This window comes from Siniperca chuatsi, linkage group LG12 (genome assembly GCF_020085105.1).
Source record: "Siniperca chuatsi isolate FFG_IHB_CAS linkage group LG12, ASM2008510v1, whole genome shotgun sequence".
Taxonomy (NCBI): domain Eukaryota; kingdom Metazoa; phylum Chordata; class Actinopteri; order Centrarchiformes; family Sinipercidae; genus Siniperca; species Siniperca chuatsi.
In genome coordinates, this window is record NC_058053.1 from 6,442,233 (window position 1) to 6,456,644 (window position 14,412).

The 14,412-nt window shown below is 40.1% G+C and overlaps 1 protein-coding gene across 2 annotated transcripts; it reads right to left on the reverse strand.

Moving 5' to 3' along the window:
• Positions 1 to 258: 258 nt before the first annotated feature.
• On the reverse strand, positions 259 to 13,667 carry esyt3 (extended synaptotagmin-like protein 3). 2 transcript variants are annotated; one of them, XM_044217761.1, is made up of 24 exons: positions 13,544 to 13,667; positions 13,033 to 13,415; positions 11,772 to 11,813; positions 11,095 to 11,229; positions 10,799 to 10,875; positions 10,559 to 10,628; positions 10,377 to 10,466; positions 10,231 to 10,286; positions 9,967 to 10,087; positions 9,564 to 9,740; positions 8,972 to 9,054; positions 8,139 to 8,187; positions 7,721 to 7,810; positions 7,455 to 7,517; positions 7,297 to 7,356; positions 5,070 to 5,141; positions 4,695 to 4,781; positions 4,325 to 4,474; positions 3,706 to 4,049; positions 3,463 to 3,561; positions 2,996 to 3,127; positions 2,734 to 2,839; positions 2,426 to 2,475; positions 259 to 1,721 (listed from the first exon to the last, which is right to left on the reverse strand). In XM_044217761.1, the coding sequence occupies exons 2-24, from the start codon at positions 13,384 to 13,386 to the stop codon at positions 1,682 to 1,684; spliced, it is 2,547 nt and encodes an 848-aa protein (XP_044073696.1). In that variant the 5' UTR covers positions 13,387 to 13,415; positions 13,544 to 13,667; the 3' UTR covers positions 259 to 1,681. The 2 variants fall into 2 exon arrangements, with proteins under 2 accessions (XP_044073696.1, XP_044073697.1); XM_044217762.1 differs by lacking the exon at positions 13,544 to 13,667 and adding an exon at positions 12,140 to 12,170 and having other exon boundaries at positions 13,033 to 13,146.
• Positions 13,668 to 14,412: the final 745 nt, after the last annotated feature.

Sequence of the window (14,412 nt, forward strand, 5' to 3'; positions counted from 1 at the left end):
GGGTCTGACGGTGATAAAACAAGATGAGGGAAATTTGTAAATTGTTGGAGATATATGTTAGAATGGGAACATAATTGTAAACGTTTTATAAATAGCTAAACATCATAGTATATCTATAGCCATATAGGGGTATGGTTATTCTCAAAGTTTTACTGGGTTTAGCATATAGACTGTATGCAGGCTACTGTATGTAATGAGACAACCAATCACACTCACAATCACACATTGAAACCCTTTTAAATGAAAATCCAACATTTATTTGCTTGAAGATGTTTATTTGTCATCAAAATGTTAGCTGAAAACAAATCTCACAGTCATTTAGTGTCAGTTCAAAACACCAGATTTTTTCCATATACTCTCCAGCTGCTGAATAATTTAAATAAAGAAAGATAAACAGCTCTCCATTAGTCAAGACCAAACTCTTGGCACAACTTTTTACAATTAGCAGTCAACAATTTATTTATTTTTTGCAAAGACGACTACCATATGCCTGTGGCAGTCTACAAAAATGTATTATGATGGTGGTTGTAACTAATGTAAGAGGTATTTTTCCATGTCTTAATGAATTAACGTGGTTTTCAAGTTAAATCTTACGCAAATGCAGAAAGCATTTTTATTAGTACTCTCTATGAAAACCATGTCAAAACCATGTTTAATGATGACACAGGGATATATACAGTAAAAGTGTGTTTATCAAGTTGTATAAAACAAAGTTGGGTGAGTATTTTAAATATTGAAATTGAAGATAACTTAAAAACCAGGTGGTAAATCTGAGAGGGTTAGGTGTAACTGTGGTCGAGGCGTCCTTGAGCAAAGAACTACATCTCATGCGCCTTGCTTAGATGCAGTTTCACTACTAATGAACTCACTATTTCACCGAAACACACAAAAACTCTAGTTGTATCTGGCTTCTTCCAGCTGTGAATATGTGGTTGTCAGTGTGTATTAAAGCGTGTAACCCTTCCTCACCATGCAATGACTCTCCTGGATTGCTACAACAAACACACATGGTTTTTCATTTATTTCCCTATATTACATAGAAACTATCAATACAACTATTTACATGAAAATACAAAAGGATAACTTTGGCTCAGATCAACGCAAAAACCAAGCCAAAATAAACAAAAAAACATCTTTGTTTCTCCATAAAGTAGAAATCTAAACATTTTCTGAAGAATTACATCCTCTCTTCCTATGGAAAAGAGGCTTAGCAATAGCATTACTATTCAGGATCATTTGGTTTCTGCTTGTCAAGCCAAATAAGCTACAATAAACTGGATCACAAAATGCTTTATCTGGGATACCGAAGCATGTTTAAAAGTCTTATTTACAGCTATTTTTCTGCTTTGTTCAAGGTCATTTAGAACAGTATATTCTATTCTAAATATTGTGTTAAATCATGGGGTATATCAGTAAGTGGGACAAGTAAGACCTTAAGTAGGGGTGTGGTTTGGAATATTACTGTGTGTGCCTGTGATCACATATACTTTGACACGCAGTACCAAACATGTCCAGTATCTGAGATGGGTTTAGTGCTGCTCTTGGAAAACCCAACTCTGGTCCGTGATGATAAGGAAGTCAAAGGAATATGCAACTCTCCAAGCATTCGTCAGGCCCGCATTTGGCCTTGCAGTGGCTGAAGTGCTGCTCTTCAAGCTGCAAACTGAAGTTTTACAGCCCGCTAGCTGGATTTATTCAGCCCAGGCAATGTGAGCTCAAACCTTAAGAGGAAAGAGAAATTAAATATTCATATAATTGTACTTGAACCTAATAATTCATTTGTTTCCCCACATATATTTTGTATGCATTATTACTATCAACCAGAATGGGTCTTTGCCCTCCAACCAGACTTGGGTCAAACAGTAGTTGTAAGTTATTGCAGATGTTTGTTGCTAGCTTAAAGAAATAGTTTGACATTTTGGGAAATACGCTTCTTCGCGTTCTTGCCAAACGTTACTTGAGAAGATCGATACCACTCACGTCTGTCCGCTAAATATGAAGCTAGAGCCAGCAGCTGGTTAGCTTAGCTTAGCACAAAGAGCCCTGTAAATCCCCAACATGTCATTTTTACACTTCAGTGTTTGTATGAATTAAACAAGCAAGATAGTACGTGTTAATTAGTGGCTAGCTGTTTCCCCTTTTGTGCCTGCTCGCAGTAGCTTCATTTTACTGTACAGATATGAGAGTGGTATCGATTTTCTCCTCTAACTGTCAGCAAGAAGGTAAGTAAGCCTATTTCCCAAAATGTCAAAACTATCCCTTTAAAAGAAGCTGGTTAGGCAGGATTTTTCTATCCTGAACAAAGTAAGAAAATGTACACAATGACAGTAGGAAGTATCAAACTCAACTTTGTGTTCCATTTAGAACAAAACACTAAGAATTATTTGCAGCCAAATCATAGAAAAGAAGATAAAGGGCCCCATACCATTCCGTGATGCCTTTGACAAGATCCAACTGTGAAAAATCTAGCATCACCTGTGGACACGAGCAGAACATGAAAAATCAGTCAATTATCCAGGCTGAGTTGCAAACTGCAAAAGTGTGACAACTGTAGCGGTCAAGCCATTGGTTTTCCAATATATGTATGAACTAAAACACATTTACAACATTGATCCATAATGAGCCAAAGTTGGATATTTAGAGGCTATATAGTTGTCCCATTTCAACTGCCAATAGCCTTTGAAATCTTGTCAGGAACAAAGACACAAGTCTATCGCAAGTAGCATTACCTACCATGCCAATGTCCTTTCTCTCTCGTGAGTGGAACATCTTGCCATTTTTCACCGCCACATCCAACTTCCTGGTTTTTGCTTCTTCAAGTGACAGATCAAATTCAAACCTGTGACAAAAGATGGTTGGCAGAAAGTCTCAACCTCTGTGCCTCTGACTCTGTGTAACTACTTCAAGTTGGTAAGCAAAAAAGCAACCGATGAAAATGTCAATTTTGCTTTTTTTCTTACAAATGTGTGATGTGGGATGAATCCAGTAAGCTTACTTGTCATTGAAGACAGGATTGACTGTCCTCCTTTTGACATGTGTCCTCTTGCGGTGTATCCAGGATTGGTCAGGGAGCAAATACAGGCGGACATAAGAGTCTGTGCCATTCTCATTGGAGCGGAATAAGTTCCTGTTGGCAACAGGTACACACAATGGTTATCATAGCTGGCTTTGCGCTTTCTTTTTCATAGTTCTTCTGAACAACTTAGACATGAATTTGAAAAGAAAATCATATGTATGTTCAATTACAGCAATTTCCTCTTCTGTTATGTTGGATTCAGTCACAGCATTCAAACCAAGGCAATACTGACTATTATAACTATTCTCAACACAAAACTGTTTTTAATGTTATCACACAGAAATGTCAATTTCAGTGTTCTGAGATCTAAAATGTGATGAGCAAATGGGTACATTCCTGCTCAGTGTTAGTGCTGCGGGGAAACACTAGTGAGGCTGGATATGTACCTGCAGGAGCCAACAATGATCATGAGTTTATTCCTCAGGGTGGCATAGCGTACAGTCAGGTGGATCTCCCCAAACGAACCCTGATGTTTCCTGATGGCCCTATAGTGATAAAAACAAAATTTGTTACTTAACTCTTGCTAAAATCCAGTTTAGTTCATGACTTCTGTATAAAAAGGTTAGAAGTCAGCACACTAAAGGTCTGAAAAAGACATGTGGACACACAGAGCGAAACCATAGACTCACTCTGGATACGAGGCTCCCTCTGAAACGTCGAAACGTGACGAAGCGATGGAGTTCTCTGACAGCAGGCTGTGGGAGTCATACCGACGCAGGTTTGTTGTGGAAGAAGATGGCTGCCAGGTTTCAGGCGGCAGGAGGGAGCCACGGCGGTGAGATGAATAGTCTCCATTTGGGCCATTCTGGGAATTAGCTGCCTGGGTCGGAGATGAGGCTTGGCCAGCGGGGATGGTGTTGGCGGAAAGTGCCGAAGAGGAGGACGGGGCGTTACCTCCTTGGTTGGTCTGTGGTTTGACTTGTGGAGCAGGATTGAGGATAATCTTGGGTGGAGGTTTTTCCACAGTAAGAATCTATTGTGGGATTGAGGACATGGCTAACGTCAGTGACACAATGTAATAAAGTTCACTTGCAAGTTCTCATGATCTAGGTGTAGGTTGAATGACATCAGAGTTATTTCAACTGGAAATAGACGGCAGCAAAATGCAAATTTACTTAGGATGAAAGAAATGTTTTGCTTTGAACAGGACTCTGAACAGCACTGTGTGATGTTCTTGATGCGTCTATGTGTAATGTGAGTTTCTGTGTACTAAATGTATGTGTATGCTTGCCAACGTTGTGCACCCACCCTGAGAGTGGCTTTCAGCTTGATCTGGCTGTTTGCTCCGGAGCGCTCCAGCGGGAAGCGCTGGTCTAGAGTCATGTTGGAGGTGTTGAGAAGGCGACTCAGGGGCAAGCTGAGAACACCGAGCTGAGTCTTCTTCTCGGGAACTTTGACCTGGACCACGAGAACACAAATGAGACTATTCAAGCAGTGAATGGAAAAAGTTTTATACCTCCTGAGGATATGTGAGTGACTGAAAGAGCTCTAGTTTTATCCAACATTTTCAACATTGGTGTTTCCTCTTTTTTAGGTGCCATTTTGCAATCAAAACAGAAAAATGTTGGGAATATGCGAAAAGAAGGTATGGTGGTGTGTTCGACATTAAATGACAAACCTGAATACTGAGCTGCTGTGTATTGATATTATGCACAAAGAAGATGAAGCCCTGCTCCCACACTGGGTCTTTCGATGCATACGCAACCTGTGGTAAGAGAAGACAGTGGCGGGTAATAACAACAGCAGAATGGTTTCATTGCAAAAAAGCTAGACAACTACTGTGTTGTGTGATTGCGTTCTGTGACAGCAATATTTTTACACCACAGACATGTCGACTGAAATGAAACTTGTCAGTTTGACAGTTACAAGTCTGCTCTGTGCAGTGCTAAAACACACCAACACAAGTATAAACATTAATTAACAGATATGACTTAATTAATTGAATTAATTAAAGAGAACATGCTGTATTTATGTAATAAAGGGAGAGCCGTACCTTGCTTTTCTGAACATCCTTATCAATGGAAAATTCCACAAAGGAGTTCGGGAGGATAGTTCTCTTTGTGAGCTGAAAACAAAGCAAATCAGCAATTCATACACTGTATCAATAACACTGACACAGGAAACCTTAAGAACAATGACGAATATTATTTAGCAGCTCTACTGATGGGCAGTGACCCATCATTATCAACAATACATTTGGAGCCACCTGAACAGTGATGTCTCAACTGCTTTCATATGACACAGTTCTGTCATTAAAATTCTGCTTTCGCATATTACAAAAGGCCACCAGCTACAGGCTAATGTTGGGAGTGTGTCTACAAGCATATGGAGCCAGGACGGTGCCTTTATCATTTGGCATCGAAAATAGTATTTGGCATTGAAAACAAAGCCGGAACTGTAAAAGGAAACATTGGCATTGAAACGTTTGAATTGGAAAAAGTTGTATTGGCAAGTTTCACTGAAAAATAAAACACGGACATTAAAATGTATTTTTATATTTTATTTGCATTCTGATGCATTTTGCACTGACAATGTTCTGATTTTTTCCTTCATGCCACTCTTTTTTCAGTGACAGTTTTTTACGCTGTCAGGTTTTTTTTGTTTTTTTTTTCCAGTGTCACTGGCTTTCAGTTTCAACTCTGTGTCACCGTTTTGGCCGCCACTTTTACTAAACTCGACATGTTGGCTGAGACTGTCTACTATAAAAATACATTAGTAAATGTTACAACCACATCCCAATATCTGTTTTCATCTTTTTCCTCAGAATCTTCTGGAAATGAACAAACAACCCTGAAGACAAGTTTTTCTCAGCCATGTTTGCTATGACACTGTAGCTCAGGGTAATGAACCCTTAACAGTAGAAATTCAGTGTTGTCTCTCATCCTTCACTTTGTCACTCTGTGACTGTATTTTCACACAATGACCAGCAGAGGGCATTCAGAGGCAATAGCTGCTACTGAGTTCAAGTTAGGAGACTGAGACAGATTTGTTTAACAGGTCTGGATCAAAAAGTGTCCTGAAATGGGCGCACGTTCAAGTAGGTCAAATATTGTGATCTGTGACCTCAATGGCATTTATTGATTTGTCTTATATAGCATTCTTAAAATGCTATGAAATATCAGCCTATATTTGCTTTACAAAGAGGGCAAATGAATACAGATATAATGATTGTTGAATTTTCTCTTTATGCTGGGAAACCCACCCTGAACAAGATGAACTCCAGCTTTTAATAACACACCCACATTAAATGACAAGAATGCACCAGACAAACGGGAAATACCAGCTATGAACAGGAACGAGTACACCCGGAGCACTGCCTGATAACATCTGATGTGACTGAGGCTTTTGTCTGACATCAAGATACAATAGAACTATCAAATGTAAGGCAGTAAAGTGAAAGAGAAGCTAGATCACTGCCTGATTTCACCCTCAAAGAATAAACATTCTCTCTCTTCACTCTAAAGCCAATCTTCTTTTGAAATGAGCTATATCTAATTGGCTTTATATAACAGGCAAAAAATAAACTTTAAATACAAATCCCACTTTTCATGTTAGGTGTCCATGAGCTATAAAAATGAACAGCATGGGTCTAGTGGCAATGATTAGGCTGGTGTTAAAGAATGAAAGAATTAAAAATCACCACCTTTTCAAAACTGACTAGATTTATTAGTAAGAACAGCTTTATGTGATAATGTGTATAAAAGGATGCAGAGAAAATGAAATGTACAAATGAATATGGAATTGATGTATTATATGTTAAGAACTGAAGGAAACAAATGTAATGTAACATTTGTATTATTGTTTTGGGAATGAATTCATAAAAGTACATACAGTATGGGCTATAGGACTAATGCAATTATGACCAGTAGATTAGTAAAAAAATTAAATATGCATTCATATGGATTAAGTATAATGCTGTGTTATTCTTGCTTTCCTATGACAGAGGAAAAATAAACAATTTACCAATGTCTGTTTTTTCTATTCTCAACAATGAGGACGAGTTTGAGTTTGTTTAAGATTTCTTTTAATATATATATATATATATATATATATATATATATATATATATATATATATATATATATATATATATATATATATATATATATATATATATATACATACATACACTTATACACACACACACACACACACACAGCTGGCATAATCGTAAGAGCACAGCGTTACGTAACAACAAACTTAAAAAGCTCCCGTCTTACCCGGCCTTCCTTTGAGTGCTTCCCGTGTTTCGGATGCTCGGTGATCTCACTGTGGTCTTTCTGGAGACAAACACGAGAATACACACATCAGCACATTTGTCTATCCATGTTGTATCATGTGCTCTCAAACACAACAGTCCCTATCAGAAGCCACTTACTGGTAGGTTTGAGGCATTGTCCAGATACACTGCAAGCATAGCACAAGCAAGGCCGTCTGCAGACTGAAGAGAGTGATGGCAGAGAGCAATACGTGATTCACACAACTGACTGACTGCTGGCCCAGTAACTCAAGTTACACACAGGGGCAACCTACACTTAAGATGGCAAACCAGAGGACTGACAAGTAGAATAAGAGTCTGATCATAGTGAATATTAATGTAAATGAAAATTCTGATGGGAGAAACGTAAGCAGCTACAGGGCTACCTCCATCAGCAGGCTGGAGTCAGTCTTAAGGGAAAGCCACTGGAGCTTGAGGTGAACTTCTCCCTTCGGGACGCCTTCCAGAGGAAACCACTACAACAGTGAGGGAGATTCATCTATCAACATGATCACTCATATAAAGACATTGTTTAAATAGAAGACTGGTTGTAAATGCTTAGCATGTAAAAGCATTAGCATTTAAATGCCCACCCCCCCATTCTTAATTCTTAATGCTGCTGCTGCAAAGTCTCAAGATATTTCCTAAGGAATGAAAAGAGTAGGAAACAGTACACAGTAATGGCCTGTAGTGATGGCAATCATTTTGTGAATACTACTTTTTTCCTACTGCAGAGAAAAAACTGTACTTACTAAGCATGAATCACTTTCTTCATTGTATCCACGATATCAAATAAAAGCTCACCTGATCAATTTCTTTCTCCCTCTTCACTTCTCCCAAATCAAGGTGATACCTGCGGTGATAATCAAAAAACAATGATGAGGGCGAGTGAAAACCTTACAGCACTAACATTGAAAACGAATATATTTTAGCAAATTTAGTGTTAAAGCTAAGCTAAGCTAAATTGTTAGGACATCACACGAGGACACAAAACATGTAACATTATTCGAATGTAGCATACTGCACCTTCCAACTTATTTAAATGCCAGTGCACTGCGAGTTAGCGTCTCGCCCAGGAAACTCACATGATTTCCCCACTAATTGTAATTTGGTCGCTGGCATATAGGCAAAGTTGCCATACATAGATTGTTGGAGGGAGATGACTCGACTTGACACAAGAAAGCTGCGGTGAAGTTGTAAGCTTATGTTGACAGAACCATGCCTTTTGAAAACGGTCTGTTAATGTCATCCTGAGTGGGAAAAAAAGATTGTAGCCAACATGCTCAGTAACAGAGCCATAAGCTCACTTTAGATCTCTTTATTAAGAGTAAAGTTTTTGTTTCCCTTTTCTTTTTATGGTCTGATCTCAGATTAATGGCTTGTTTTTTTTTATTATTTGCCTTCTTAACTAATAATTACATAGTAATCAAGACACTAATGGTAATAATGGGAGTTTGACATTAAAATTTTTACCTTGTGTTTTGTTATGGAGAGCCATGATGGGATATGTGTGGCAGGGTAATAAGTAATGCTTGAGAAACTCTTCGACGAGTTGTATATAGTAAAGTGAACACAATACATGTGACTCAAACAGCATTAACCCCACATGTTGGTGCTGTTTTTAGATAGTTTCCTACTGTCCAATGAAGTCATCTTTATCTGTGTCCTCGTCGTATATCTCCACCTCCAGCTCTTGCCCTGGGGCCTCATGGACGACAAACTGCACTCAGATAAAGAGAAGGTGGATGTTATTAAATCTCTTTCAGATGGGAAGGTCAATGTTATGATATATGCCCTGGTTCAGCATACTTTTCTAAAGCATTTAGAGAAAGAAAAGGGACATCAGATGATGAACATTACACCTGAAAGTGCAGTTAGTACTGCAAAAAAGGAAACTGTCACATGCTGGAGACAACCTCAGCTTTCTAACATTGAGTTGCTAGCAGTGATTTGAGTAGTTCTTCAATGCAATCTGTGACAGAAAGTATTTGTCTTTAGTCAAACAAGGAAATGCGTGATGGGATGTTAGCAGTTGGCTAGTTTTGCATACCAGAATACATGAAGGATTACTGAGTAAGAAAAACAATCGTGTTCAGGCTTAACCAATTTAAAGGCCCTTAAATAATAAATAATAAAATAATAAAAGCGTACTCATATTATTGAAACCAAAGCATAAACATTTGCAAAAATATTTCACATGACAACTGCAGTATGTTACTGTTACTCTACCTCATACACTTCCTTCCATACGGGGTTCAAATTCTCTTTGATGGTCTTGGTTTTGAAATGTCGGTTGCCGACTCTGATTGTTGCATAGGGGTCTGATTTGCCTTTCACTAAACCCAACATGTATGTGTCCATAGCCATCAGGTCTCTGGCCTCCAGCACGTGGACCCTCACCACACCCTGAGGAACAGACAAGGAACGCAAGATTCAAACTGACAATATTATCTCACATGACAGAAAGAGACAAAATCTTCACCTACATATTAAAAAAGGCAAACCTACAATTGCCAAAAGGACATCCAAATTTTTGGTAGGGGACTTTTATCCTGAAATGTGCAATGGTACAGTATTTAAGAATGCCCGTAAGTGATGAGATGAAGATTAATGGAAAGTGTATCTTACATACATGAGGTAGTGGGAACCTCATCTGGTCCACTTTGACCTGGTCTATGAGAGGCACACACATGCGGTTGGGCAACACCATGAGCGAGGCAATGATGTCCAAGATGGCCTCCTCAGACAACGAACTGGGAGGGGACAGATGAGATGAGGGAGCTTTACAACCAGACGACTAAACGGCAAAATGTTGGGGTGATCGTTACGACTCTGTTTAGGCCAACAGGAAAGGATCGGCATTATAAGAGTCTGGGGGTTTTCTGTGGAAACTAACCTGAAGGCAGGGGTGTCCAAAAGGTTGGTCATGCCAGTCCAGTTGATTTGTAGGGTCTGGAAAAAAATGTTTAGTTTTAAACTTGGCTAATCACACAGCTTAACTGATGACACAGTAAGGTTATGAAAATGTCAGTGGGCACTCACAGGGCGGCGAATGAAAAAAAAGGTGACTCCTCCCACCAGTGGTGCTTCACCAATAAGCGGCTCTAAAATGACCCTCAGCATTCCTTGGAGCTGGAAGATTCAGGACACTTTTTACAAGACTGGTAAACACACACGGTGAGGATAAGGGTACTGCAGAGAATACAGAAAAATTGGATTCCCACTTTAAGTCCTTTGACACCAGCTTTGATGGGCTCCTTCACCACAGCGTCGATGTCCACATCACCGTCATAACTGCAAAGTGAAGAGCGCTGGTGAGAAGTGAATGACTGTAAGGGAAAACTACACGCACGCCCGCTAGGCGCTTGTTCAGAGTTTACAGTGAACTCGGAACAGAGGGACCAAAAAACACGCCGAACGACAAGACAGAAACGGCTCTGAAGTGAGAAATGTGTCAAACCAACCTCATATTCATGTCCAGAACCACCACCCTCTGATCCACTTCAGTTGTGTATGCTTTCAATCCAGTGATCTTGAGAGGCTGGAATTAGGGAAACATTAAGGAACCTCCTCAACCGTGTTTAATGAGACACTATACTCTCAGTTTATCCCATACAGGTGTGATGGCATCATTTCTACCTACAGCAAGTCACAGTTACTGTGTGACTAGTAATATTCAGGAGGATTCAAATGGCTTTAAAAGGGTCCAAGGAGTAACGGAGGACGAATGGATGTAAAATGAGGACAAAGGCAAACTCACTACACGTCCAAAGTGGATCTTGGTGAAAGTGAACGTTTTGAGTGCGGAGTTGGACATCCTGACGGCCTGCTGGATGTTCTCTTTAAGGAGCTTCTCCATGTACATCCCAAAGAAAGGCCAGGTCTGCTCCAACACCTGGACATACAAAGCACAACAGAGCACACGAAAACTCCTTGATTCCACGCCTTAATCAAATAGCAAACCTAAGTTCACTTGCACTTTTAAATAGAGGGAATACTATGCATCAAACTGTTGATATCGCTTTTTTTTTTTTTTTTTTTTTTTTTTTTTAAATCACACTGATGGCATAAGTTTTAGTTTGTCGAGAAATGAAACAATACAGTTGAACATCCTGTGTGTTGCTTTCAGCCCATTCATCTCAGTGTGGCCAGGTCACAGCATGGTGATGGGGAGTTTAACACCCCGTCCACCCCAACTGCCATAGTCCGCGTGGTCTGCCGAGGCATTTCCGTGTACATTGAACGCATTCAAATACAGGCCTTGTGACCTCTACCATGATGGGACGGTCGGGGTGGAAAGTGTGCTGTGTGCTGGACCTTTAAACCAGTCAAAAATCAAAAACACCAACTTGATTTGGCAGGCTGGGATGATGATGCCTAACATCATCTCATAAAAGCAGAAAGAGGTAAGAAGATAACTTCATTTTGGTACTGTACCTTGTTAACCCAGTCAACTTTCTCAACATCAGGAAAGTGGACCTTTGAAAAACAAAATATGATAGTGAAGTTAGAAGTGGGTCTGTAAGCATTTGTTAAACCCAAACAACATAACAGCATGCATGATGGTGGTGAAGATGGAGGACATAATCGTGTCAGTAATTATTAATTATCCATCATGCAAATTTTAAAATGGCTTGTGAGTAAAATTAGTCAACATAAAATCAGTCACATGAAAAAAATCAAGTGCCTATGAGGCTGATGGATCCCAAAAGAACTATGCAAATCTTTCCCATTTCAGATTTTGACAGCATTTCTTAGTAAAAAAATGAACACGAAGGAGCACAGTAGTATTTGTTAGGGCTTACCAAAGTTTCTTTGCAGCATCAAAACTGTGCACTGTAACAGAGGTTTAGAGTCATGTTCTAATACAGAGCATCGGGTGGGCCCACTCCTTATCCAAATAAACTAAAGTACCATCAGTGATTTCTGCCTAAGATGACCTATAAATGGGGTAAAACAAGATGCACTGATATAACTGTTTCATATTTGGTGGAACTCATAAATCTGCATATCTTAAAATGGAATTCTGCATAAACCTGTGTTTTAGGTTTTAAACCATAGCACTGGAAATATATGTCATCATCATCATCTCATGTCTCACACACACAAAGAGCAAGTTGCAAGACTCTAACTGCTCCCACCATTAAAATATTCACATTTACTGTGAATGGTACATTCCTCTGTTATTAGAAGAACCCCAACCGATTGTCTCTCCCTTAGTTCCCATGAGTCACTGTTTGAGTGGGTGTGGTGTAATCAAATGTGGAGAGACCAAACCTCCTGCAAAATAACAGCACATTTGGCTGGCTTAACCCATTTCTGAGTATGGGAGGTTCAGCCCAAGTCTGGCATGTCATGCAAATAAAGTGTATTGTAGTCAAGGCAACAGAGAGCGTGACATGGCCTACAGTACAGGACTTGTTTCAGGATGTTTCACAAACTGGCTGCATACTTAGTGTTGCCTTGTTTGACCAGCCATGATATCAGTGACTCCGAAAACACAGCAAAAACAGGTTTGACAGCAAAGGTTGGGTGAGTCTTTCTTCAGTGACTGATTTGTTGCTGAGTTGAATCCCTTTGGTGCCTGGTTGCTGTAGTGCCCTTAAGCAAGGCAGTTCACACCTACTGCCCCAGCAAAGCTGCTCAGTGGCAAACCATAGAAATCTGTGATGGTGTCCCATGTTAGCACAATACATACCCATGTCGCCATCTGTAAGGCACTTTGCAGCTCCTTGTTGACCAAATGCGTTTCATTGTCCACAAATTCGATGGCGGTTCCGATCCGGGCGTCTTTCCACTGGCGATTTTTCTTCCACCAAGTGACCGTCAGCATGCACAGCAGCACCCAGCTGATACTGAGGCCCAGGTACCCTGTCAGATACACGGGATAGAAGACGAGTAGGGCTCTGCCAAAGTACGCCAAGAACTCCATCAGCATGCGATTGACAGCGGAGGAATCCAGCTTCTCTGTGCTGCCGTGGATCGACAGCCTTTCCCCGGGCCCCGCTCCCTGAGCCGGCCCGCTGGGATGCGTCTGTCCGGCGGATGCCATTGGGTCGGACTCCCGCTGGGACCTGGTTCCTGAAGTCCAAAAAGAGTTGTTTACGCCCACTGCCTGAACAGATTTATTGTTTTTGCTTACTTCGGTTCACTTTTGCAGCGGCTTTCTAAAAGAAAACAAAATAGGGAAGCCAGTCCACTGTACATACCATAGGTGCAGTGGGGAAAACGAGTCGTGATAGTCCTAAAACTTCCGTGTTTGAAGGCAGGTAGGCACACCTGCGCCAATGGGTGGGGAATGCGCTTGACAAAAAAAAAAAAAAAAAGATTTCCACCCTAAACATGAATGCGAAAAACAACCTTATATTATAGGGGACTATTTATTTTGACAGCAGTGACTTTTGTAGCTTTATTATATGTATACAATGTATTTTTTGCCCTACAGCATAACTACATCATTTTCTCTTGTAGACGTCGGCAGTTTCTTATAGGACTTTATTACTGTAAATGTTTCTGTGACTGCGCTAATCGTCCAAAATGATCGCCACGTGGCTAATAGAACAGCAGCGGTGTGCCATTTCTGCTCTCTGCAAAGCCCCAAATCCCAACCCCCATATCTTGGCCACAGGTGATAATAGTCAGGGGAAATGTATCTGCACAGACGCAGTAAGACCAGCAGATGGAGCCAGAGAGTTCGGCAGAGGTCCTCATTTTAATAAAGTCTGTGATTTCCTGGCCTCTCTGTCATACTGTCTCACTAAGGAGTAATTTCTTCATTCTGCACAAAATGCCACCACTTTCACCAAAAATTGCAATGGTAGAGGTTTAATATAATTAATATGTAACTGGCTTATATGTGTTTCTATTGACATGTCAGAGACACTTGAAGTTTAGAAGTTGGATCTGAAGGAAGATTAGAAGGAAGCTTGTGCTGAGGCTCAGACACAAACAGTGCACACTAAGTTGAGCCCGCTTCAGTACAGCTGGATGATGTGGACTTGCAAAACTCCTGTATAATGATGATATTTCTAATGTTTGTTTTAAATGTAATGAGTCTAAAGGAACTCTCAACTATTCA